Raw genomic sequence first — 25731 nt, 5'->3', positions numbered from 1 at the left:
TGCAAAATGGCTAAGAATTGGAGCACTTGGCGCCCAGCCTATATGTATAGCATAGGAAGCCTAGGGTGAAGGGATTGACGTTGGTGTTTATGGAAGTCTGCGTTACAGGTTTTTCAGTTATTTTGTATAAATTTACTTTTTCTGACATAATGTAAACCTATGGAGAACAAAGAATGTGTTTTGGTATCCTTGAATTGCCCACACTAATGAGCAAGTGACTATCATAGTACTTACTGCAATGTCCAAGACATTTTGGCTACTCAGATCAATGTTGTTGTATTTTTTTTAACTTCAATCTAGAAATTACAACCAGGAAAGAATTAGTGACTCTAGTTTCTCTGAAAATGATAGAATCCATAGATTTCTCTCTAGTGTCTCATTTCCTCATATCAACATTGGAAAACTACCTGGAGTTTTCTGCTTCACCAAGTTGGCCCATTAGATAAGAAAATTTAATGGTAGTATTACTTGGAATAGTTTAAGTATAAATCACAAAAGCAGGGTGGGAAAGAAATCATATAAATGTACATTGGTCAGCCCGGACTGGTGTGGTTCAGTTGATGGGGCTTCGTCCTGCAATGCAAAAGGTCATGGGTTCGATTCTCTGTCAGCACACATGCCTGGTTGAGGGTTCATCCCCTAGTCAAGGCAAGTATGAGAGGCAACCGACCAATGTTTCTCTCTCACATAGATGTTTGCCTCTCTTTCTCCCTCCCTCCCTCTCTCTCTAAAAATAAGTAAGTAAAATCTTTAAAGTGCTACACCCTAAAAAATGTATATTGGTCAACAAGGGCTTTTTAAAGAGAAGTAAAAGGTAAATAAGAATTAGGAAAAGTTATTGCAATAAAAGAAAAGATTAGCAGTTGAAAACTAAGAATAGTCCAATTTCAAATATTTTAACCATTCAGAGTTCTAAGGGGAAAAAACTAAGTAGAATTCATTCATATTTAAATTGTTCAAATTGCTGTTTGTTTGCTTAAATCTCAGATTGCTGAAAAACAGATCTTGTTTGTTGTCCTTCTATCATCTTATTCTTAACTATAAATCATGGAGTATGAAAATAAAACAATTGAACATGAAGATTTGGAACCAACAGTGGTGAATCACACAGCTTCTATGTATCAAGAAACACAGGTAAACCTGTGATCGGATGAAATACGTCCCAAGTGTTTCCTTAAGGAAGGGACTATATGTTTCTAAACCTATGATACAAGTGTTTTCGCTTTATTCCCTATCACTCAGTTAACAATTCTCCCCATTCTTGATCCCCAAACTCATACAGTCCAGGGTGGGTGTGACTACCAGTTTTCCCAGATAATCATTAGCGGCTGGCCCAATGTGAGGCTAGAAAAATAAGAAGCCTGGGAAATTCACTGTGTTCCCAACCTAGCCTTTAGTATGGTTCTTTTATTGCTTAAAATCAAGTAGATGAATGAATGTGAATTGGTTCTTACCACAAATGGTTATCTTTTTCTGAACCACTTTTATACATTTACCAACTATTGCCTTGAATTATATCTTAAATAACTTAACTTTATGCCCAGTATAGTAAAACATAATGAAATTTTACATGACTCAAGCATTTATAATGAAACAAATAGTGGCTCAATGGTAAATATGCCCAACATAGTTCTTGTTCCAAGTATTCGCTGATTAGCTAATAATGAAGCTGTGCATTTCCCCTGTAAGTGTTAGCCTTGATTCCAGTAATGGAAATTTGATTTGGGATGTGATGACTCAGTAACTAAAAAAATGTATAGCAAATATACAGCTTTAAGGATTTTCTTTAATTGCCTTAAACACAGGAGGACACAGTTATGAAACTCGGAGGTATGAATGGAAATGAACCAACAGAAGGAAGTAGTGTTGTGAACACCAGTGAAAGAAGCCTACAAGAAACACCAACTGAATCAAATCATTTGCAAAGACTGAAGCAAACATTCACTTGCCCTCCACATGGCTTACTGGATAGAGTAATAACAAATGGTATGTAAATCGTAAGGATGAGTTCAGAAACAGAGTATAAAGGACAAAGTTGTTATATAATGGGAAGTCTTAAAATAATACAGTTTAAAGAACACAATGAAGTTTAATTCTCTCCCACCACTACTAGGTGAGCTCTGGCTGGTGTGGCTCAGTGGGTTGGGCATTGTCCTGCAAACTGAAAGGTCGCCTGTTTGATTCTTGTCAGGGCCCATGACTGGGTTGTGGGCCAGGTTCCTGGTTGGGCATGTGAAAGAGGCAACTGATTGATGTTTGTCTCGCACATCAATGTTTCTCTTCCTCTCTGTGTCCCTCCCTTCCGGTGTCTCTAAAAATAAATAAATAAAACCTTTGTAAAAGTAAAATAAAAACTACTAGGTGAACAATTTGCAATGGTAAGTTGCTCTGCTCCACACAGTCATTTAAGGGGCCAGGCTGAAGGGCGCCACCATCTTCAACAGCAGGCTTCCAAGAGCCCTGTGGTCACCGTTCCAGGTGCCAGGAAGGGGAAAAGAGCAGGAATCAAGGACCTTTTCCTTTTCAGTATCTGAGTTATTTCACAGATTATGTTAGGACTCCAGTGAGAAAAGTGACTGAGAAATCACTTGTAAAACAGAAAAGCACTACGTAAAGTGTTGGTTGTCATTACCATCAGTTAATACAACTAATGTTTGAGTGAACTCAGCTCAGTTTGTACTTCCAAATGAATCACATCATTTTATAAGTAAGGTCCTTGGTTTGCAATTCAACTTATTCCAATAAAGCTGTTATGACTTAAAATATTTGGGATATATTTGTTTGCAAACTTACCTCAGCATGATTTTAAATATTGTTAGATTTGAAATATACTTGTCTTTTAAGAATGGATTTGGTTTTTGGAAGCAGCCAAACATTATTTTGATATCAACTTGATGAATATATAGATGTTCAAATTGACTAACGCTGGTGTTTTTTGTTCAGAAAGGAAGTGCACATGTGTGAACGTGTGCGGGCATGTTATGCATATTGGAGGACGTGCAGTATAGCAGGAAGAAGGACAAGGGGCCTGCGAATTGTCTGTTTACAGACTTTTGAAAGACAGTTTCAAAAATTGTCCTGAGGAATGACAGCATCATTGAAATAAATATATTGCCTCCCAGAGTAAACATATAACATGTTTGTTCTAGAATGTAACATATTTAATCTAGAAGTTGCATTTATTAAAAAATCAGACTCATTTCTTTATAGTTGTTTTTTATTTGGGAGCTGTAAAAGACATTTTTTACCATTCTCAACTGGGACAATGGACACCAAGTATAATATATTATACTTCAGGCTCTAGACATGTTTTCAATGAAATTAGGTATGTTTCTAAATTAGCATAAGAAAAAAATCTCAAACTTTATTTAAAACACATAGAGAAAAATCATGTTCTAAAATACACACGATATGGCTACAGATAATTTAATATCTTTTCTGTCTTTTTTATTATTTTTCTGAATTTGTACCATTCAAAGTAAGGCACATTTCTATTTAAAATGTGTACAGTAAAAGAGATACAGATTGACATAAGGAAAGGGTATGATGAATGTTGTGATTTTGAGACTTAGTATTTTTATTTTTTAAATTTTTTAATGATTTTATTTATTCACTTGTAGAGAGAGGAGAAGGGAGGGAGAAAGAAAGGGAGAGAAACATCAATGTGTGAGAGACACATCAATAGTTTGCCTCTTGTATGCCCCCAACTCAGGGGACCTGGCCCACAACCCTGGCATGTGTCCTGACTGGGGACTGAACCGGCAACCTTTCAATTTGCAAGCTGGTGCTCAATCCACTGAGCCACACCAGTCAGGGCAAGACTCATTATGTTTAAATTCTATAATCACTGTCCATAAAGTGACAGAGAAATTTAACTCAGTGTATAAATATCTCTTCAGTTGTTTTCATTTACTTCTATTCCTGAGGCTTACAAAATCGTGTTTTTCCTATACTATTTCCTGAGACCATTCAGTATATGTAAGTATCCTTATTAATAAGTAAATATCAATATTACATGGGAATATTCAATTTTCCAAAATCAAAAAGGAGAAGCAAATTAATAACTGAATTAAATGTGATTTAGGGAAACCTTATAAATGTACATTTGCTATATATTTATAACTGCATTTTGAATATGGGAAAATTAGAGGTTTGAAAAGGTGCTCTTAAAGTGGAAAAAATTTTTGATTATTGACACAGTCTCTATTTATTTCCATCAATATATAATTTATGTTACCAATGTTTTTTTGGCCAAGTATATTGCCAGTATATACTTATTAATACAGTAATTATTCGTTTCCATCAATAAGTGGGTAACCAGATCTGATATGTGAGACATTAAAGTTCCATTGAGTGGAAACTCCTAATTCTACCTTGCTAAATTTAGTATTAAATTGGGTTTATGCCATGATAAAGTAAAATTTAGTAGCTGGCAATTCATTCTTTCCCATTATACCCCCAGTACTGCATAGAAATTTCAGCCCATACAGCCATTGGAAAATACCAAAAACCCCTTAGTTATTTCACTACAATAGCATCACAAGCCTAGAAAATCTGGAACAATTCTGTTATGATTTAAAAAATGGAATATTCGATTCAATCTCTAGCAATATGGTAGACAAGACTCAACAATCTTTTTACTAATACCAATGAAAACATCTGAAAAAAATATTTTGTCTTTTTAAATGTACCATTTATCCATCAAGAAAACAAGAAATCATCAGAAACCAAAACAAAGTATAAGTAAAAGAAATAAATAAGTACTCAATCCGACTTTCACCCCAGAGGCTTCTGCAAAACACCAATGAATTTGAAATTTATTTTGGGAACCATGAGTATGGAAGGCTACACTAGAGCCTGCCCAGGTTGGAAGTATAGTAGGAGAAATCACTCTCCCTTACGCATACAAAGCTGGGAGCCTGGGTGACGGTTAATTCGAGGTAAACCTGCCCTGCAGATGGGGAATGCAACTAAACCCATCAGTCTCCATTGTGGTGCTGTCTAGGGAGAGGAGTCTCCACTAAAAATGCAAAACTCCATGCTCATTTGTGCTCCAAAGTCACTGAAGAAAATCAAGCTAAAAATATGTCAAAAACTGATCCTAGATTATGAGCTTCTGAGTATATGATAGAAGTGAATTCAGATCCTATCTGGAAAAATTCACATTCTACCTAAAGCTTCAACAATTCTAAAAGATAAAGTTTTTAGGAATAGGTTACTATTGCAAAAACAAACAAAAAAATCACAATATGCATGAGGAAACACTTCAAAAAATTGCATTATCTAAAATTATAGAATATAAAATATTTTTGATATCTGTAAAGTTGAGATGCAAATGTAAGTACAAAATAAGTAACTACTTTTAAAATGAACAAAGATATTTTAATAAAGAACCAAATTGAATTTCTAGAAATGAAAGATATAGAACAGTAATTGAAATTGAAAACTTAGTGGCTAGATAAGGCAGCAGGGTAATAAAAAGAGAATTGGTAAACTAGCAAATACGTCTGAAGAGATTATCTAGAATGTAGTACACACAGACAAAAAAATGGCTAATATGGGAATTAGGGTTAGCAACATGGAGAAAAGAGTGTGAATATCTAATCATAGTTCCAGAAAAAGAGAACAGGAAGAATGGTGAAGAGGAAATATTTGAAGAAATAAATACTTGGAATTTTCAAGAATTAATAAAAGACAAAAACTAAGGAAACCAAAGGAAGCCATATCTAAACATAACATATTTAAAAACAGCCAAAAAAATTCCTTAAAGAGCTAAAATTAAACTTAAAATTAAAGTTAGCACCAGTGAAAGCCTGAAAACGCAAGGAATAACATTTCCAAGGAACTGAGAGAAAGAAACTCTGAACTTAGGGTTGTATACCCCCAGAAAAACTATCTTTTAAAAGTGAAAATAAAAATAATTATGGACATGCGAAGCAGAACTGACTGCTAGCAGACCCTAGTGAGAAATAGACCATACTTGGCTGCGGGGTGTTTCCGGGTCATGAATTACCTCATTTGCAATGGCAAATAGGAAATTGTGTCAGAGTAATATGCAATTTGCATTTTCACACATAATTTTTCCTGGCACACTAATATTTTGCATCATCAAGCAGTAAAAGTGGGTGCAAATTGAATTGAGACCCTGGCCAAGTAGCTCAGCTGGTTAGCACATCGTCCTGATATGCCAAGGTTACGGGTTTGATCCCCAGTCAGAGTACCTACAAGAATAAAGCAATGAATGCATAAATAAGTGGAACAAAAAATTGATGTTTCTCTCTCAATGTCTCTCTCTCTCTCAAAATCAACCACTCTCCTTTTTCCCATGAACCTTTCTATTTTCAGTGTACAGTTTTGTAGAACACAAGGCTTTCACATACAGAAACATTTCACATTTTAACAAATGCCTCTGCTAAGGGAATACTTCCAGCCACAAGATAGTTGTCTCAGGTGAGAGGTGTGAGATGCCATAATGAATGATGATAAAGAAATAGGTAAACATGTGGGTAATTCTGAACAAACACTGGCTGTAGGAAAGAAACAATAATAATGTTTAATTCAAGGCAGAACTAAAATACTGGAATGTGACTGTTCAAGTGTTTTCATGTTCCTGTGAAGAAGGTAAAGGTAGTGATTGTTTTCCTTTTTAATATTAACTAATGAGATATTTATTGTAAAACTTTAAAGAAAAATAAGGAAATGTTTTAAAAAATCAGGATAGTTCCTGTCGACAGTGTGAAAGGAAATGGGGATGGGACCAGGAGGGGGTCACATAGGTGGATTCAAAGCCACTGGTGACATTCTACTCCCTGAGATGTTGGCAATTACCTGGTGGTTCATATTACTGATAGTCTTCAAACTTACACATGGTTATAAGGATTTGCATATATTGTTTATTTAAAAAAATTTTTAGATTGTATTAAAACCTGCACATAACAACTTATTAATAGAAACTAGTTTTCCTGATTTGTTTCAGTTACCATGGCTGTTCTTCTGTGGGCTGTAGTTTGGTCAATTACTGGCAGTGAATGTCTTCCTGGAGGAAACCTGTTTGGAATTATAATCCTTTTCATATGTGCCATCATTGGAGGTAAAATTTTGGGGCTCATTAAGTTGCCTACATTGCCTCCACTGCCTCCTCTTCTTGGTAAGTGCTAAACATGTCCTGTCTTCTTCAGAGTAAATCATGTTTTAAGAATAGTAGTTTGGAAACCTTGGGAAATAAAGGAATAAACTGTTTCTGGACTTTCTGTGCTGGAGCTAAAAACTGATAGTTTAACTTTGAGGACTTTTGTGAGCCAGTTGTGAAAATGGTGATTTCAAAAAATAAAGTTATATATGAGGTCTGTCCAGAAAAAGTCCAGCCATTGTTAATATAAGAACATTTTTATCAACATTGATGTAACCTGGCAGCCAAGAAGAGTGGACTGGAATGCTCATGCATGAACAGTGATGACTTCACTGTACTAGTGAGTGGGGCTGGTAGACACCATTGAGTGAGCATGTGTATTGTGTGGCCATCGCATTCAAAATGACTGAGAGTAGAGCAACGAACCTGTATCAAATTTTGCATTAAGCTTGAACATTCCCATGTGGAAACTATTTGGGTGATTCAGCAGGATGCAGCTATGGGCAACTGATGATTGACAGCTTCATCAAGACAACACACCCACTCATGCATCATGTCTCATGAAGAGTTTTTTGGTGAAACATCAAACCACCCAGGTCACTCAGCCCCCCTGCAGCCCAGATTTGGTACCCTGTGACTTCTGGCTTTTCCCAAAACTAAAATCACCTTTGAAAGGGAAGAGATTTCAGACAATCAATGAGATTCAAGAAAATACAATGAGGCAGCTGATGGCAATTGGGAGAACTGTGTGAGTGAGGTCCCAAGGTGCCTACTTTGAAGGGGACTGAGGTATCAATGTCCTACGTACAGTGTTTCTTGTATCTTGCATCTTCTTCAATAAATGTCTCTCTTTTTCATATTGCATGGCTGGATACCTTCTGGACAGACCTTGTATACTGTACTTAGAGTTGAGTAACTTGCATTAAAAACATGAACAATAAATAGTTAAAACTGATCCTAAGTGTTTTATGACATTTCCCCTTATCTCTGCTCTTGAGATTGTGGACATACCATATTATGGTGTGGCACTGCCCGTCTCTTGCCAGCTCCACATTCAGTGACATCAAGTTCATAGTTTAACATGGGCCAGGGTAGAAGTATTTATAATACAGAAGTCAGCAAATGTTACTAATCAAGACTTGATATACTGTAAGTCTCTCACATCTTTGATAAACAAGTAACGTTCCAATACTTATTTTCATTGTTTCGTCTTATTCGTTAGCATTAACATAAACAAAATAAACACCAACATTTATGGTGACTCTAATACTCACTTGTGAGTGATGTGAGTGACTTCTTTGCTAAACTTTTTCATTAAGGACTTGCTTCAAAAATAATGGTAGTATTTGAAATAAATTAGACTTTTGTTGATAATTTTTAAATATTTTTTAAAATTTCATAATAATCTTTAAAAAAAGAATACACCTTTTCAAAGAAGGTGTTCTTCCCTCCACAACCAAGGAGGGGCTCCTGTGGGCTTGGAGGGGAGAAGGGGATGCCTGCCGAGGCCCAATCAGTTGGCTGCACCAACCCAGTCCACTGGCGAAGGAAACTCAGCCCCAGGGAAATTGTTTTCACATTCATCTGGAGAATAAAAAGTGCTCCCTTATCCCCTCCAAAACTCCCAAAGAAACTCTTGACATATTTTTGAGTTCTTGTAAGATTATTATTCCTTTGGATAAGGAATGTGCTGTAATCAATCTAGGACTGGTTTAGATCCACATTTTAAGTTTCAATAAGAAACTATTGACATATTAATGAAACGTAAGTTTAGTGCAGCATTTTTGGCTGGTAATTCATCAATATCTATAAAAATGATATACATACCTGGACCCTAGAGCCTAACATTTCCACTGCTATGAATTATCCTGTGGCTATACTTGCACAAACGTGCAAATATATAAGCTCCATGCGAACAGGGCCCATGTAGGTCCAGCTTACCTCTGTGTTACCAGGGAACCATAAGAGCACCATAAGGCTGGCATGTAGTAGGCACTTAATAATTACCTGATGTATGAACTGGTCCGTGAATTGGCCCCCAAATTAGGATATTTTCAAACAATGAGGTACTATTATGATTATTACAGAGAATAAGGCAAATATAGATGTGCGTCATTGGGAATATGTTCAGAATATGTGGTTAGGTGGAAAAAAGCTAAATTGTATGATGGTATAAAAATGTGCTCCCATTTGAGTCCAACACAGAGTGCACATGCGTGCAACACACGGTGTGCTTAAGTAGGTGAAGAAACGTTCTGGAAGGGCACAGAAACCACCTCACAGTGGAAACTTCTGGGGAATGAAGGTGAAGAGTTACAGGTGGGGTTGGACATATACTTGTTACTTTACTCCTGTCTGTAATGTGTTAATTTTACCATGAGTATATGTTATTCTTATCACTAATCTTTTAAAAAGAGCTATTACAGGCTAGTTCATACTTTCAAAAATTCTAGAAGGACCATGACTGCAGAATTCAGGACTTGGAGACCTTCTTCTAGATTAAATGGCGGTGATAAGAGGTGCCTGGAGGTGAATTCAGCTTTCTTGCCTGGAGGAATCTGGAGCAATTCACAAAAAGCTGTGCTTGTAATTCGTCTCTGCTCTCATAGCTTACATACAGTGCACCTCAACTTTAGTAAATGCGTTTAGTCCTTTAATGTGTGGTGCTTACAAGCACGTAGTGAGAGGAGGGCACTGCGGGAGAAGGGACAGCAGGAGCCTCATGGTGCGTGGTGGAGCAGTCTTCCCGGTGGTATGAATGCGTGATATCAGCAAGGGAAGAATTCTCTCACGACCACTCAGCTTCCTCGGTCCCACTCAACTACTTGCAAATTCCAGGTTATGTCACACTTTCTCTTTGTGCCTTGGAAGAAACTTCTGTGTCTTCCATAAACTTCTCAACTCCCTCAACCCCATCTCTGTCCCCCTTCCCTTCCTTTGGACTCCTGTGACTCACCCTCCTGTCTCAGCTTCTGCTTATGGTTCTGTAACATTGAGGCTGTCCGCTTGTCCTGCTCCCATGCAGTCTGAAAGCTTGTCGAGGTGCAATGCCGAGTCTTCGTCCATTATTATCTCAAATACCTACCCCAGTGTCTCAGATACTGAAGGCATTGGTATGTGTCGAATTGTTGGATGAAAGGAGGCACTTCTAACTAAGCCTTTGTAAAGCAGGTTGTGTTTTTTTGTTAAATTATCTGGTTTGAAGGTAAAATAGAGCCCCGTATAGGTATTTATTGATATTTCAGGTAATCTGACATAGCACGTAATTTCAGGAGCTGTTCGCTGCCTGCACACAAGAGATGACTGAATTGGACATTTTATTATAACATTTCATATTTAGATTGATCACACTTTCCAGTACTGCATCCTATCTCTCTCTGTCTGTTTCAGTTACTCTAATGATTATTTTAGTCTATCATTTTTATCTGCATATTGAAGTCTTTTGTTAACTCCTTTATCATATTAATATTTAAATTAAAGTTTAATGTGATTTTATCTAAGGACTAAGCATAAAGGAAGTAGTTTCTGGGATTATAGAGCAGTCTCTTTCACATCTCAAGTGCCAAAAAGTATTTTCTGTATTTGAAAACTAAAGAGTTGTTTGACTCCTCCATTCCAGGCATGCTGCTTGCTGGGTTTCTCATAAGAAATATCCCTGTCGTCAGCGAGAACGTACAGATCCAGCACAGGTGGTCTTCCGCTTTGCGAAGCCTAGCCCTGTCTGTTATACTGGTTCGTGCCGGCCTTGGGCTGGATTCAAAGGTATTGAAGTTGTAAAATTCTGACTATTGATCATGAATTTTGTTCCTCCAATGCTGCAAGTATTAGAATCACAGCTGTAGAAAATGGGTATGGACACTTCGCATGGCATTCCCAACAAGGCAGTGGAATTTATTTCATGCAGGACTATCCCCGGGAGATGTTCCCGTATTCTTTTATGGAGGAAAGTACAGTTACTGTCTGTTTGGGGACAGCAGCAAGAATAAAGCTCCCCCCACTTTCTCTGTCGGAGATATAGGCCATAATTATAAGTAATGCTATGAGAGGGCCATCCTCTATTTGAAGCACGAAGCCCAGTACAGGGGTTCAGGGTTAACTATACCGGCCTAGAAAACTGCCTAGAACATAGAATGAATCTCAAGTGTGCTTTTCTAAAATGACTTTAGTCGTATATGTTTTTGAATATGGGAGTGAATATTTGGGGGGATGAAGGTCATTAACCTGGACTCATTCTGGGGCCACAAATTATACATAAAGCTAACACCGAGAAGATTAAACCTGCCTGGGTTCCAACCTAGCTCCACCACTCACCAGTTCTGTGATCTTGGGCAAATGACTCTAACTTGTACCTTTTCAGATGAGGACATCTAAAAATGGCGATAATAATATTACCTACATTACAGGGTTGTTATGAGGACTACATAAGTTGTCTCTAAAACACTTAGAACACTGAAATGTTTGTGAAATGAGACTCATTACCTGCAAACTTCATGATGATCCAGACATGGCCTGAATCCTGAAGAAAACGCACTTAATGTCATTTTCTCTGAGGGCCTTCAGAGGCTTATTTTAATATGTCTATTTTTGTATTTCAGGCCCTGAAGAAGTTGAAGGGTGTCTGTGTACGACTATCCATGGGTCCTTGTCTTGTGGAGGCATGCACATCCGCCCTTCTTGCCCACTTCCTCATGGGTTTACCATGGCAATGGGCATTTATGCTGGGGTAATGATTTTGCCTTGCCGTATGAAAATATGCACGGCCATTTAGGACTATCTCTGATTCTGTACAAGAGAATGCATAATAGCATTTTCTTAAGGACATCAGAAAATACAGTATGGATAGTCCAGCAAGTATTATGACTATTAATATTCCAACATGTGATTAAGTAATCATGCTGTCTCTTCCTTCTACTGTCAGTTCTTATTTCAAATGGCTAAGGACCAAGAGAGGAAAATAAATATAAATTGCTTAGTAGAAATTTAGTGCTACTAAGTAAGCAAGAAGTTAGTTGTCAGTTCTCATGGTTAAGACTCTGGAGCTATATGCCTGGACTCAAGTCCCGGCTCTGGAACTCTCCAGGGTGTGGTCTCTGGCAAGTTACCCAATCTCTCTGTGCCTCAGTGTCCTCATTTGCAAAATGAACAGGATGATCGTAGCTGCCTCATGGAGTTGTTATGAGGATTACATTATTTAATACATGAAGGGCTCAAAGTCCTGTTTGGCACGTGGTAGGCACTATGAAAGGCTTCTGCTGTTACTACTGCTTCTCTTCTTTGTATCACTGTTACTGTCAGTGTGGCCTTCCCCTTCTAATCTGTTGTCTCATTTCACGTGCCAAGTCCTGACAGAAGAATCACTGGATCCCAATCCAAAAATCCATGGCCGTGTTTTTTAAAGCTTATGCCATGAAATTTTTTTTTTTTTTGAAGGCCGATGCCTGGGGCCTAACCCCATAGGTCTTCTAGACCAGCAGTCCCCAACCTTTTTGGCACAAGAGACCAGTTTCATGAAAGACAATTTTTCCACAGATGGGGGAAGCTCACTTGCCTGCCATTCATCTCCTGCCGTGCAGCCTAGTTCCTAACAGGCCAAGGACCAGTACCAGTCCTTGTCCCAGGGGCTGGGCACCCCTGTTCTAGACCACCCATAAATAAATATATATATATAAGCAACCAAAGTGCCTGCAATGCAGATTGTTCATGGCCACAGTTTGTAAAAAAAAAAAAAAAGTGTTCCATAGAACTTGTATATGTGTATGTGTTTCTGGTTTGATGCATCACTGACATTTGAAAGACCATCTAAAGTGTATCCTCTAAAAAAGTAGAAGTTGTTGTAATTTTAGTAATGATGATGATGATGATGATGATGGGTAAGATAGTATCATAAATGTTTAAAGTGCTGCCTGCTTAGCTTTGTTTTAGGTGCTGTTTCTCCAGCTGTCGTGGTGCCTTCAATGCTCCTTTTGCAGGAACGAGGCTATGGTGTTGAAAAAGGTGTCCCAACCTTACTCATGGCTGCTGGCAGCTTTGATGACATTCTGGCCATCACTGGCTTCAACACGTGCTTGGGCATGGCCTTTTCCACAGGTAAACTGATCAGTTCACAGTGCGCTGTCCTCTTGAGCTCAAGAGAGAGATTATGATGAGATAAATAAGCGTGGCATATTTGCTTGATGATTGATTAAGACAAATTAAAATAGAGAAAGCAACCCAAGAGTTAGTTCCTTGCCTAAGGGGGAACGAGTAGCTTCCTACCTTTCCTCCCTTCGCCATCTAGACATACTGCTGGAGCAGTATGGGGAGTGAATGAAGGGGGATGCAAAGTAGCAATGTTTAAAGAAGGAGAACAGCTTCTGCATGGAGCCATCTAGCAAAGTTTAATCTGGACACTTCACACAAAGGTTGAGTAGATTTTTCAATGACAGAGAAGAGTCAGAGTGGAAGGAACAATTTCTGGTCTCTCACTTTTACATTTTATGGTTACAAATAATGATTTTAACGAGTGTCTTATTTATACTTGATAATTGTCTGATTTGGGTATATTTTGTTTTAGGTAGTAATAAAGAAGAAACAACTTAGAAGGTTATGTCTTCTCTCTACAGCTCCCTGTAGTTATCTTAACCATTTTATGGTTGTGTATGACTTATACTGATTACCTAGAACCTCACCTCTTCTTATTGCCCGGTTGCCTTAACATCCAGCCCCTGCCGTATCTCACTAGTAAATTAGTCCTTATCAAAGCATGGCTTTCATAGTGTCACTTTCTCGTTCAAGAACCAATGAGGACTCCCTGTTACCTATTAAATCAAATCTGCTCTGTTGCCTTTATCTTAACTCTTCTGCACCTACCCAAACTTATGTTCTCGCTGCTTTCCTGGCCTACACCTTTAAAACAATGATTCTCAGCCTCAGATGCACACTAGTGTCGAGGTAAGAAACATCCAAACCTGCAGAGAATTTTTATGTATTTATATGAGCCTAACTGATGTCTGGGAAGCAAAATTGAACAACTTGGGAAAATGCTCTGGAGAATAGCAGTTTTACAGCTATTTTATACATTAGAATCAAAGGAAGAACTGTAAGGCAGGGAGGTTACATGAAATTCATTGGTGATAGATTACGGATGCAAGAGAAAGCAAAAAGGCAAAATATCTGAGATAGGATAAAGAGTAAAACGGAGAGACACATACTTCTTTTCCATTGGTGGATCCAGGATAGTGAACAATGAACATTTACAGCACACAGGGACGGTGTGCAGAGAACAAGATCACAACGAGGGGTTCTGCCAAGGGAGCTGCAGGCCAAGGATGTGAGTAGCCACAGTGACCCGCTTTTAGTTAGGAATTTTTATTATTCAGACCATCCTATGTGGCCACTTTCAGCCTCTGAGTTTGTAAAGCCCGCCATACTGGCCTCCTCTGAGTTTGTCACGTTTAGTATGTGAGACTTTTCTGTCCACACTAGAATTACCTGGGGTGGGGGGTTAAAAAATACATATATATTGTCCCACCTTAGACTAATTAAAGCCAAACCTTTAGGAACTGAAAACACGGCTATCGAGTGTTAAAAAAAAATAACCAAGGAAACCTGAAGATCTAATTGGCTTTATTACATGATTCATGAATTGGGCAGCATCCCATTTAGCGACTAGAAGGGCTCTCTAAGGCAGGGGTGTCAAACTCATTTTCACCTGGGGGCCACATCAGCCTCACGGTTGCCTTCAAAGGGCTGAATGTAATTTCAACTCCTTAGCAGTTAAGGAGTATACAGTCCTAAATTTATATAGTCCTAAAATTATTTCAGCCCTTTGAAGGCAATTATGAGGCTGATGTGGCCCCTGGTGAAAATGAGTTTGACACCCCTGCTCTAAGGCTAGGAAAAAATGGAAGATTGTTATGGGAAGAAAGGTAAGGCAAGGGAGCCATTGACAAAAGGAAAGAAAGGATTATTTTTAGACCAGACTGTCTGTTTTCTTTTGAGGCAGGGAGGGAAGACAGGGATTTATATCATGCAGATTGCCTCTTCTTTCTAGGGGGGGTGGCAGATAGAGAGGGTCCACATGACAGGGTATTTCCTTGATGTTGACCAGGAAATTCAAGGCTGGTTGAATAAGATTATATTTCTGAGACATGTTGAAACTGCAGTTAAATCAGGTATTAAATCCAGGTTTGGTATCATGGTTTTTAGCACAAGTGACACCATTGTGGTCCTATGGTTTTATTTTTAACAAGGGCAACCGAGTTTGCATTAAAATCATGGGGGAGGGGGAAGAGCAGGGGCAGGGAAGGCAGTGGGGAGGCTTTGCGCTGGTTTTCATAATCAGGGGTGGGGTGAGGAGGGAGAAGGCTATGGATAGGTTAAAAACCCTTCCTTGTTGACAACGCTACATTTCCTCTGCCTGTTCCCCTACGTGTGGTCCTTAGTCCTTTTGGATGGGCACTATCTGGGGCCTCCTTCAAATGTGGATCCCAAGCCCTGTCAGACTTACTGAATCAGAATTTCAGAGATGGAGTCCAAGAAGTCTTAAAAAAAAAAAAAGAAACAAACAAACAAAAAATACCTTACTATACAAAAGACTGAAAGTAACTAGTACTTTCTATATAATTATAGTAAATTATTCACTGTAATAGGTCAATAATAATATATTGTTATAACATAGTTTTGACAGTCATAGTCTAACAGAGAGTTGCCGGAACTAAATAAGATTACTACAAAGGTATTATACTTTTAAATTAGAGAGATGATAGAAACTATAGGGCAAGAAAAACTGGTTTGCCCCTACCCATTTTAGGTTCCTTGGCTGGGGCTCTGTAAATTAGATCGCCCCTCGACAGATGAACAGAAGAAACACAGCTTATTAGCACGTGTGTTGTGCCACAGTCAAACAGGAGTGCTCAGGGGGGACTCTCTGAAAGGAGTGGTTAGAATTTGGGCTTATGTGGCATCTTAGCAAAGAACAGTAATTTTGTACAGAATTGCCAGACAAAGGATAAGGACTTTGAGCATTTAGGTCAGCAAATTATGGCAAGGCAAATATGTGAGAAAACTAATGGTAGATAAGGGCTGGTCTTAGCAAAAACCTCTATGTTGATTCTTCTAGTGCCATCTCTGAGCCTGTGCGGGTCCCTGGTGGTCTTGGTGGTTAACTTCTGGCCTTCCTGGTCCAGAGAAAAGAGGGACACCTTTACAAATTTGTAGCCAGCTTTTAAACAAATAGAGGGAGTGCAGGGAACTTTTTGTGTATCTGTCTCTTCTCAAGTGCCTTCAGCTCAAATTAATCCTCATGCCAAAGTAGCATACTTTGGGGTGGCATAGTCTGTATCCTTCATCACAATAACAAGAAACCACAATAATTTGTTAGTACATTTATTCTTAGAATAGTGTGTGAAAAGGCTTTATGTGTTCAGCAATTTCAATATAGTTTTCTGCACAATGTGCTAACAAAGATTTTATTCATTGAAGTGTTCTAAATCTTTTATACTGGAGTGGAATATATGTTTTTCTTACATGTTATATTATATTATAATACAATAAGTAAGTATAGTATAATAAGTAAGTCTCTATATTATAATATTTCAAAGAAGCTAGACTTCTAAGAGCAATTTCAAAAATAATTTGTTTTAATTTTTTTTCATTACCATTGACATTCAATGTTATTTTATTAGTTTCACTAGTTACTTTATTAGAAACTACATTAGTTTCAGGTGTATAGCCTAGTGGTTAGTCAATGATATAATATACAAAGTGATCCTCCCATTATTTCAAGTACCCACCTGGCACCATATGTAGTTATTACAATATTAACTGTATTCCCTATGCTGTACTTTACATCCCTGTGACTATTCAAAAATAATGTCTTTTCAGATTTACTTTTAGAATAAACATTAGAGGGACTTACCCCTGCACTCACTGTACTAAGAAGAGAATCTTGATTTTAATTGCCAAATTCTTAAATTACCATATTCTATACATATCATAGCTACTCAAAATCAGTGCGCATTTATTACTTAAAAATGGCAATTTAAAGGCTAGATCTGTCTACGTACTCAGCCTCTGTGTATAATATAACCGAAAAAGTTATCTCTGAATCATGAATTTTACCCTTCATGTTTCCTTGGGTTCTTTAAGTAAATATTTATGGAAGTAGACATACAAAAAAGTACACAAGTCATAGCTTATGTCTGTTTTGAAATATATATCATATATATATACACCTTTCTTATAAGACAGGTCTGTTAGACATTTTAAATCATAGGTTTAAGAATGTAGAGATCAGGCAATATCTATAAACTCTTCCTTCAATGTAATTTGATGCTTTATGCTGATGTTTAAAGTCAAGTCTGTTTATGGATTTAGAGTTCTGTCTAAAGTTTTTCTTTTTTATGTATTTGTAAGGCTCCACAGTCTTTAATGTCTTCAGAGGAGTTTTGGAGGTGGTAATTGGTGTGGCAACTGGATGTCTCCTTGGATTTTTCATTCAGTACTTTCCAAGCAGTGACCAGGTAAAATAAATAATCTGTGGGAAAGTTATGTTCTGAATTGTTACGGAAAAACATACTGGAGCACTTCCTTCAAAGCCAGTGTGAGGGACATAACTTAGAAAATGGCACCCCATGTTCAAACTGTGTATCTAACAATGCTGTCTATGAGATGGATGAAGAGAAGTTAAGTGTATGAGATTTTAATGCAGTCCTAAAAGTTTTCTCTCTAATTTGTATTCTGTACATTTCAAATTTCTCTGTAAAACAATTAACAATTCCAAAATGATACAATATGCAAGTTTTTTATTTTTTTAATTAATTTATTTTTATTTTATTATTTCTACTTGTTTTTATTAATCATTCGTAATACAGAACTAGAACAAATATTTCAAAAATTTATATGGAGTCACAAAAGGTCCCGCATAGCAACAGCAATCCTGAGAAAGAAGAACAAAGTTGGAGGAATCACCATACCTAATATCAGACTATACTGCAAGGCATTAGTAATCAAAACAGCATGGTACTGTTATGAAAACAAGCACATAGATCAGTGGAACAGGATAGAAAGCCCAGAAATAAACCCACACCTTTATAGTCAATTAATATTCAACAGAGGAAGCAAGCACAAACAATAGGCTAAAGATAGTTTATTCAATAAATGGTGTTGGGAAAATTGTACAGATAGGTGCAGAAAAATGAAACTATACCACCTTCTTACATCATACACAAGAATAAATTCAAAATGGATTGAAGACTTAAATGGTACTTGAAATCATAAAAATCCTACAAGAAAACATAGGCAGCAAAATCTCAGATATTGCTCATAGAAATTTTTTATCAGATATATCTCCCCAAGCAAGGGAAACAAAAGAGAAAATAAACACATGAGACTACATCAAACTAAAAAGTTTTTGCACAGCAAAGGAAAACATCAACAAACTAAAAAGACAACCCACAGAATGGGAGAACATATTCACCAATACATCTGATAAGGATTTAATATCCAAACTTTATAAAGTACTTACAAAACTCAACACCAAATATCCAAGCAACCCAGTTAAAAATGGGCAAAGGACCTAAATAGACACTTCTCCAAAGAGGGCATACAGATGGCCAATAGATGTATGAAGACATGCTCAACATCACTAATAATCAGAGACATAATACTCAACTGAATCAAGATATAATGGCTGTGTGCGCCTTTTATTTAGTATCAAAATACCTTAGATTCTAATACTATCTAATACTATAGGTAGACCTTAATATTTTATTATAATATTTTTCAATATTTCTAACCACAGAGATAAAAGTTCTTTATGGTTCACAATGCTTTCTTAACATAAAAATGTTTTTCTCTATAAGAATTGGCATTTTGAAGATTTCAGAGCATTTTGAACAGATTAGAAACTTAAGTACAGAGACTTCTGGCCAAAATGGAGACGTAGATAGACATACTGTGCCTCCTGGCACAACCAAAAGAAGAACAACAGCAAATTTTAAAACAAAAAACAACCAGAATTGCCAGAAAATCAAACTGTATAGAAGTCCAACAACCAAGGAGTGAAAGAAGAAAATTTCATCCAGACTGGTAGGAGGAAAGGGGACAGGATGCATGGCAAGGCAGTGGCTGGCAGACTGGGTGGGCGAAGTGACAGCTGGCAGTTCCACATTTGCATGCAGATAAACCAGGACGAACAACTGGGGAGTGAGACAAATAGCACAACCCATGGTTCCAGAATGAGAAAAGAAAGCATTCAAAACCTCTGGTGGTAAAAATCGGGGGGGGGGGGGGGGTTCAGTGACAAGAGAAACTCCCAGGCTCACAGGAGAGTTTGTGGGAGAGAACAACAGTGTCCTAGAACATACACAAACCCACCCACCAAGGAATCAGTACCTGAAGGGCCCAGTTTGCTTGCGGGAAGCAGGGGAAATGACTGAAAGCCTAGAGCCCAGTAAGTGGCTGTTCCCTTTCTGACCCCTCCCCCACATACAGCACCACAATGCAGCACACAGATTGCCCCACCCTGTCAAATACCTAAGGCTCCAGCCCTTACAACATAACAGGTGTTACAAGACAAAGAAATATGGCCCAAATGAAGGAACAGGTCAAAGCTCCAGTAGAAGAACTAAGTGAAGAAAGATAAAGCTACTCTATCAGATGCAGAGTTCAAAACACTGGTAATCAGGATTCTCACAAAAGTGGTTGAGTATGGTCACTAAATAGAGGAAAAAGTGAAGGCTATGCAAAGTGAAATAAAGAAAAATATACAGGGAACCAACAGTGAAGGGAAGGAAACTGGGAATCCAATCAATGATTTGGAACAGAAGGAAGGAATAAACATTCAACCAGAACAGAATGAAGAAACAAGAATTCAAAAAAATGAGGAAAGGCTTATTAGGAACCTCTGGGACAACTTTAAATGTTCCAACATCCAAATCATAGGGGTGCCAGAAGGAGAAGAGCAACAGCAAGAAATTGAAAACTGAATAATGAAGGAGAACTTCCCCAATCTGGCAAAGGAAATAGACTTCCAGGAAGTCCAGGAAGCTCAGAGAGTCCCAAAGAAGTTGGACCCAAGAAAGCAGACACCGAGGTATGTCATAATTACATTGCTCAAGATTAAAGATAAGGAGAGAATCTTAAAAGCAGAAAGAGAAAAGGAGAGAGTTACCTACAAAGCTGTTCCCATAAGACTATCAGCTGATTTCTCAAAAGAAACCTTGCTCTCCAGTTTCATCCATGCTGTTGCAAAGGGTATAATACCGTATGATCTCACCTTTAACTGGAACATAATCAACAAAAGAAAAAAGCAAACAAAATACAACCAGAGACATTGAAGTTAAGAACAATCTAACAATAGCCAGGGCAGGGGAGGGGGGGGCGGGGACAGTGGGAAGAGGGGATTACAGGAACTACTATAAAGGACACATGGACAAAACCAAGGGGGAGGGAGGAGTTGGGGGAGGGAGGTGGGTTCAGCTGGGGTGGGGTGGAGGGATGGGGAGAAAAGGCACACAACTGTAATTGAATAACAATAAAAATTTTTTAAAAAATCAAAAAAAAAAAAAAAAAGAAACCTTGCAGGCAAGAAGGGGCTGAAGAGAGGTATTCCAAGATTACTCTATCCAGCAAAGCTATCATTTAGAATGGAAGGGCAGATAAAGTGCCTCCCAGATAAGGTCAAGTTAAAGGAGTTCATCATCAGCAAACCCTTATTACATGAAATGTTAAAGGGACTTATTGAAGAAACAGAAAAAGATCAAAACTATGAACAGTTAAATAACAACAAACTCACAACTATCAACAAACTGAACCTAAAAAAAATGAAAACAAACTAAGCAAACAACTAGAACAGGAACAGAATCACAGAAATAGACATCACATGGAGGGTTATCAGTGGGGAGGAGGAGGAGGAAGAATGGGGGAAAAGGAACATGGAATAAGAAGCATAAATGGTAGGTACAAAATAGACAAGGGGAGGTAAAGAATAGTGTGGGAAATGGAGAAGCCAAAGAACTGATATGTAAGACCCATGGACATGAACTAAGGTGGGGGAATGCTGGCGGGGGTGGTGCACAAGGCTGAGGGGAAAAGAGGGGAGAAAAAAATGAGACAACTGTAATAGCATAATCAATAAAATATACTTTAAGAAAAGAAACTTAAGTACAACTTTAATAAAATTAATATATCCATTTCCAGTATGTTGATTTGAATTTTCATTGTGCTCCCTAAAACCCAAGGTAAAATTGTCTTGTAAAAGAAAATTGTGAAAAGTATTGTAAATTTTTTGAATGCATAAAAGAAAGTGACAAGATCTTTCTCACTACACAACAAAATGAAGAGAAAAATGTATGTAAAGTGATATGGTTAGTTCAAAAAAGTGCCACTCTGTTTAATAGGGCAGCCACTCGCTACATGTGGCTCTAGCAGTATAGAGCATGTCCACAGACAGTGCAGATGTAGAAATTTCCATCATCACTGGCCGTTCTGTGGGGAAGCACTGATCCAGTAGAACCCACACAATAGCTCATGATAAGAGTACTATTCATACAACCATTTTACTGATAAGGAAATCAAAACTTAGGGAGAAGTGACGTGAACAAAGTCACATAGCTAGAATGCAGTGGAGCTGGAAATGAACTCAGCTATTTCCCCTTCAGATCCTGCCTGCCTTTAAGTCAAGCATTCTTAAAGACATGCCTGCCTTCTAAAGTTATCGAGAATTTTTAGGTCACATGGACAAAAACGAGGGGGATGGTAGAAGCAAGGGAAGGAAGTGGGTTTGGCTGGGGTGGGGGGGAGGGAAAATGCAGACAACTGTAATAGAACAACAATAAAGTAATTTTTTTATATTCTCTTGGAATGTGATAATTAGGAATTTTTGTTTATTGAAATAATACAATGAATGCCACACATTAAAATTTAATTATGGTCAGTTGTATACATATACCTATACAAACTGGTTTCGCTACTTTATCTATACATGAACATATATACATACATATATTTGTATAAGCTATTTGCATAAGTAGCATTTTAATTTGAATTTTTCTTAGTTAAGGATCCTTAGTTCTTTATATTCTCAATACAATATTTTTCTGTTATATGTATATATATACACATATATACACACAACCACATTTTTCTATTATATATACATGTATACATATATATACACACACACATTTAAATGATAATTTTTTTTAATTTTTTATTGTTATTCAATTACAGTTGTGTGCCTTTTCTCCCCATCCCTCCACCCCACCCCATCCAAACCCCCTTCCCTCCCCCACCTCCACCCTCCCCCTTGATTTTGTCCATGTGTCCTCTATAGTAGTTCCTGTAATAAAGTAATTTTTTTAAAAAAGAATTTTTAAAGGCTGAACAGCAAAAAGCAAAGGGAAAGAGATATACATTTCTTAAGACATTAAAAATCAACAACATAAATAAAAATAAAACTCAACAACAAAAAACTACTCAGTCAATAGCCTCTTAAAGCTTCTTGGTATTTAAGGATTTAGAAAGAAAAACCCGAAGTGCATAACATTAAAGAGTAAACAGAGAGCCTAAAAATAACGGATGTCATATCTTTATCCTTTACAAAAAGCCGGAGATTGTAACAGCTTTCAGGGAGGAGGAAGTAAAGCTTGGCGAGGCTTAGGAACGTACACCAAAGTTGTGAAAGAGCTACAGTTTTAAGCCTGGCTGTCTGGCTCCAAAGCCCAGGGTGCTTTTTTCTGCTGTCCCATTCAACCCTGTCAAATTCTGCCTTGATAACCGCAGAGGAAGCCAAGTCTTATTCCTGAAAGCGGAAACTGTATTTGCACATGTGTTATCTCTACGTTTGCTAAGTAAAGGAAAGTCAATGTTGTGTCATGCGTTTCTGTGTATGGATACAGACATTTTTACTTTCCACTAAGACTTGAAGATGGAAACATCAGTAATTAAAAGTCAGTCCATTATGTGAAATAATTGAGGTAATGAGACGTCTTCTCTCCTCAAGGACAAACTTGTGTGGAAGCGAGCCTTCCTGGTTTGGGGGCTCTCGGTGCTAGCGGTGTTCAGCAGCGTGTACTTTGGCTTCCCTGGCTCAGGAGGACTGTGCACACTGGTCATGGCTTTTCTTGCAGGCCTGGGATGGGCCAGCCAAAAAGTGAGTTTCATTCTGAGTCCTTCTCACAACTACTTTTCTGATTAATTTTTCTTTCAGATGCTTTCTTAACATCAGATTAATAAAATTATTTTGTCATAAAAGCTGCTTTCTACACACATACAAATGGATGCCCAAAGTCACACACACCCTTTCTTTTCTCCACCTATATACCAATCTGTAACTTGATGTCTTTACTAAAAATATATCATAATCGTAGTTCCCTGATGCCTTCCTTATTCTTGGGAAGGGCTGCAGAGTGTTGCACTTTATGGCTCTACTGTACTTTATTGAACCAGTCTCCTACTCTCTCACATTTAGATTGTTTCCCGTTTCCTGCTGAACAAAAGCTGCTTCAATAAAATATCCTTATATATACCATACACCCTAAGCACTATCAAGTCTAAGAAGAAAGAAAAAGAATGTTGCCAATTATGACATGACTTCGTAATTTCAGAGATATTTACATGCGAGAAAATGTATATCTTAAAATCAACAAAATATAGCATATCTTTGAGCTTATCTATAGGATAAATTTCTAGAAATAGGATTGCTCTATGAAAGAGGATTCACATTGATTATTTTTAATTTTATTTTTCAATTACAGTTTACATTCAATATTAGTTTGTATTAGTTTCAGGTGTACAGCATAGTGGTTATATAATCCTATAAATATTTTACAAAGTACTCCCCTCATTACTTCCAGTACGCACCTGGCAACATGCATAGTTACTACAGTAGTATTGACTGTTATTCTGAGAGTATCAGTTTTCCCTTTTAAAAGGCTGTACCGTACTGGTAGGTAAAGAGCGGTATCTTCATTTTGGTTTCTTTGATTAGCAGCAAAATTTAATACTTTTCCACATATTAGCTATTTGTATTATTTCATTTTCTTGGATCTGTCTTTTGTCCATTTTCTTCTGAAGTTTAATGCATTGAATATTGATCTGTAAGATACAGACAGACACAGACACATATATATGATATTAGCCCTTCGTGCCTTTTTATATTGTTCATTTTACACACCAATATCTTATATTTTCACGTGGTGAGGCCTAGCAGACTCTTATGACCTTTCCTCAATACATTTTTTTTCTGAAAAATATCTTTAACATCTTACATATGTTATCTCATTTATTTTTTGCAATAACCTTGATAAATATATATTTGACCCACTATACAGATAAGGACATGAAGGCTTAGAGATATCAGACAGATTGCCCAAGGTCGCAAAGCTAGTAAGTGGCAAAGCCAGGATGGGAACATATTTTTTGATTACAGAGGGACCCTATTTCACAGTGGTTTGATGTAAAACATTTTCAACTTGATGATGCTGCTGAAAAAATACACATTCAGTAGAAACTCTACTTGGAATTTGGAATTTTGATCTTTTCCTGGGCTAAGGATACCAGATACTTCTCACGATGCTGGGCAGCGGCAGCAAGCCGCAGCTTCCAATCAGCTCACAAGCAGGAGAGTAAAACGATCGATAGTACTATGTTGCCAGCATTTCGTGGACATTGTGTGTTATGTTTCTGTCTCCCAGCACGTATGTGAAACACCCATCTGTGGCTTCTGCTTCTGGTGAGAACAAGAAGAAGGCAATTACTCTTGAAAAGAAACTAAAGCTGATTGCTTAACTGTAGGCTAACATACGTGTCCTGAGCACATTTAACACAGGCAAGGCTAAGCTACAGTGTTCGGTAGTCAGGTGTGTTAAATGAATTTTCCACTTTGATGGGCTGTCGGGACATAATCCTGTCATAAATGGAGGAGCACCTGTTTATCAAAATGGTTCCCTAAAGAAAGGAAAGAAAACAAATCTTTATTGAATCAGTTATATGGCAGGCACTGTGCGTATCTTTTGTATTTTAGTGCTCAGGAAAATTCTTATTTCTAGAGGCACCAGGTCAATGAGTCCAGATTTTGGACTTTTCTCCCTCAGTCTGTAGTGTAGCATAGGGACAAGAGCTCTGACTGCTTGGGCTAACCTCAGCTGTACAGTTTTGTAGCTGTACTATCACATATAAGTTATCTAACTTCTCAGCCTTCAACTTCCATATCTCTAAAGGGGAGGGAGTACGGGGGGAGATAATAGCAACAACTTCTAGAGTGGAGGATTAAGTGAAATAAATAATCTACATAAAGCAAAGTGCTTAGTCATAGAATGTACTCAGTAAATAATCGTCCATATTATTTTTATACCTATTTCCAGAGTAGCACAACATAGGAAAAAGAACATGAAATTTAAAATATAGAGATTCCAATCCCAGTTCTACTACTGTCTAGATGTAAATCCCAAAAAAGTCACTAACTTCTTTAATACTCAGTTTCCCTAACTATAAAATGAAGAAAATATCTAAAGAATTGTTGTGACTACTATGTGAGAAAATGGAAATGAAACACTTATAAATTTAATAGTGTTATAGCAATATTATTGTGTTAGATTTTTTAACAGCTAAAATATTTT

The 25731-nt window shown here is 37.5% G+C and overlaps 1 protein-coding gene across 3 annotated transcripts in view; it reads left to right on the top strand.

Annotated features, from left to right (window-relative positions):
• LOC112317858 (sodium/hydrogen exchanger 9B2) overlaps positions 1-25731 on the top strand; it is a 49213-nt gene that overhangs the window by 13176 nt on the left and 10306 nt on the right. For 2 of the 3 annotated variants that reach the window (XM_053922509.2, XM_024574954.4), the window contains exons 2-9: positions 988-1134; positions 1806-1986; positions 6977-7147; positions 10749-10891; positions 11725-11852; positions 13041-13216; positions 17525-17631; positions 23115-23264. In XM_053922509.2, the coding sequence (XP_053778484.1) occupies positions 1048-1134; positions 1806-1986; positions 6977-7147; positions 10749-10891; positions 11725-11852; positions 13041-13216; positions 17525-17631; positions 23115-23264 (1143 nt within the window). In that variant the 5' untranslated portion in view covers positions 988-1047. The remainder of the gene's footprint in view (positions 1-987; positions 1135-1805; positions 1987-6976; positions 7148-10748; positions 10892-11724; positions 11853-13040; positions 13217-17524; positions 17632-23114; positions 23265-25731) is intronic. The other variant, XM_045183663.2, reaches the window with a different exon arrangement.

This window comes from Desmodus rotundus, chromosome 4 (genome assembly GCF_022682495.2).
Source record: "Desmodus rotundus isolate HL8 chromosome 4, HLdesRot8A.1, whole genome shotgun sequence".
Lineage (NCBI taxonomy): Eukaryota > Metazoa > Chordata > Mammalia > Chiroptera > Phyllostomidae > Desmodus > Desmodus rotundus.
Note: the sequence above shows the minus strand (reverse complement) of the source record. Positions and strands in the feature narration are given on the sequence as shown.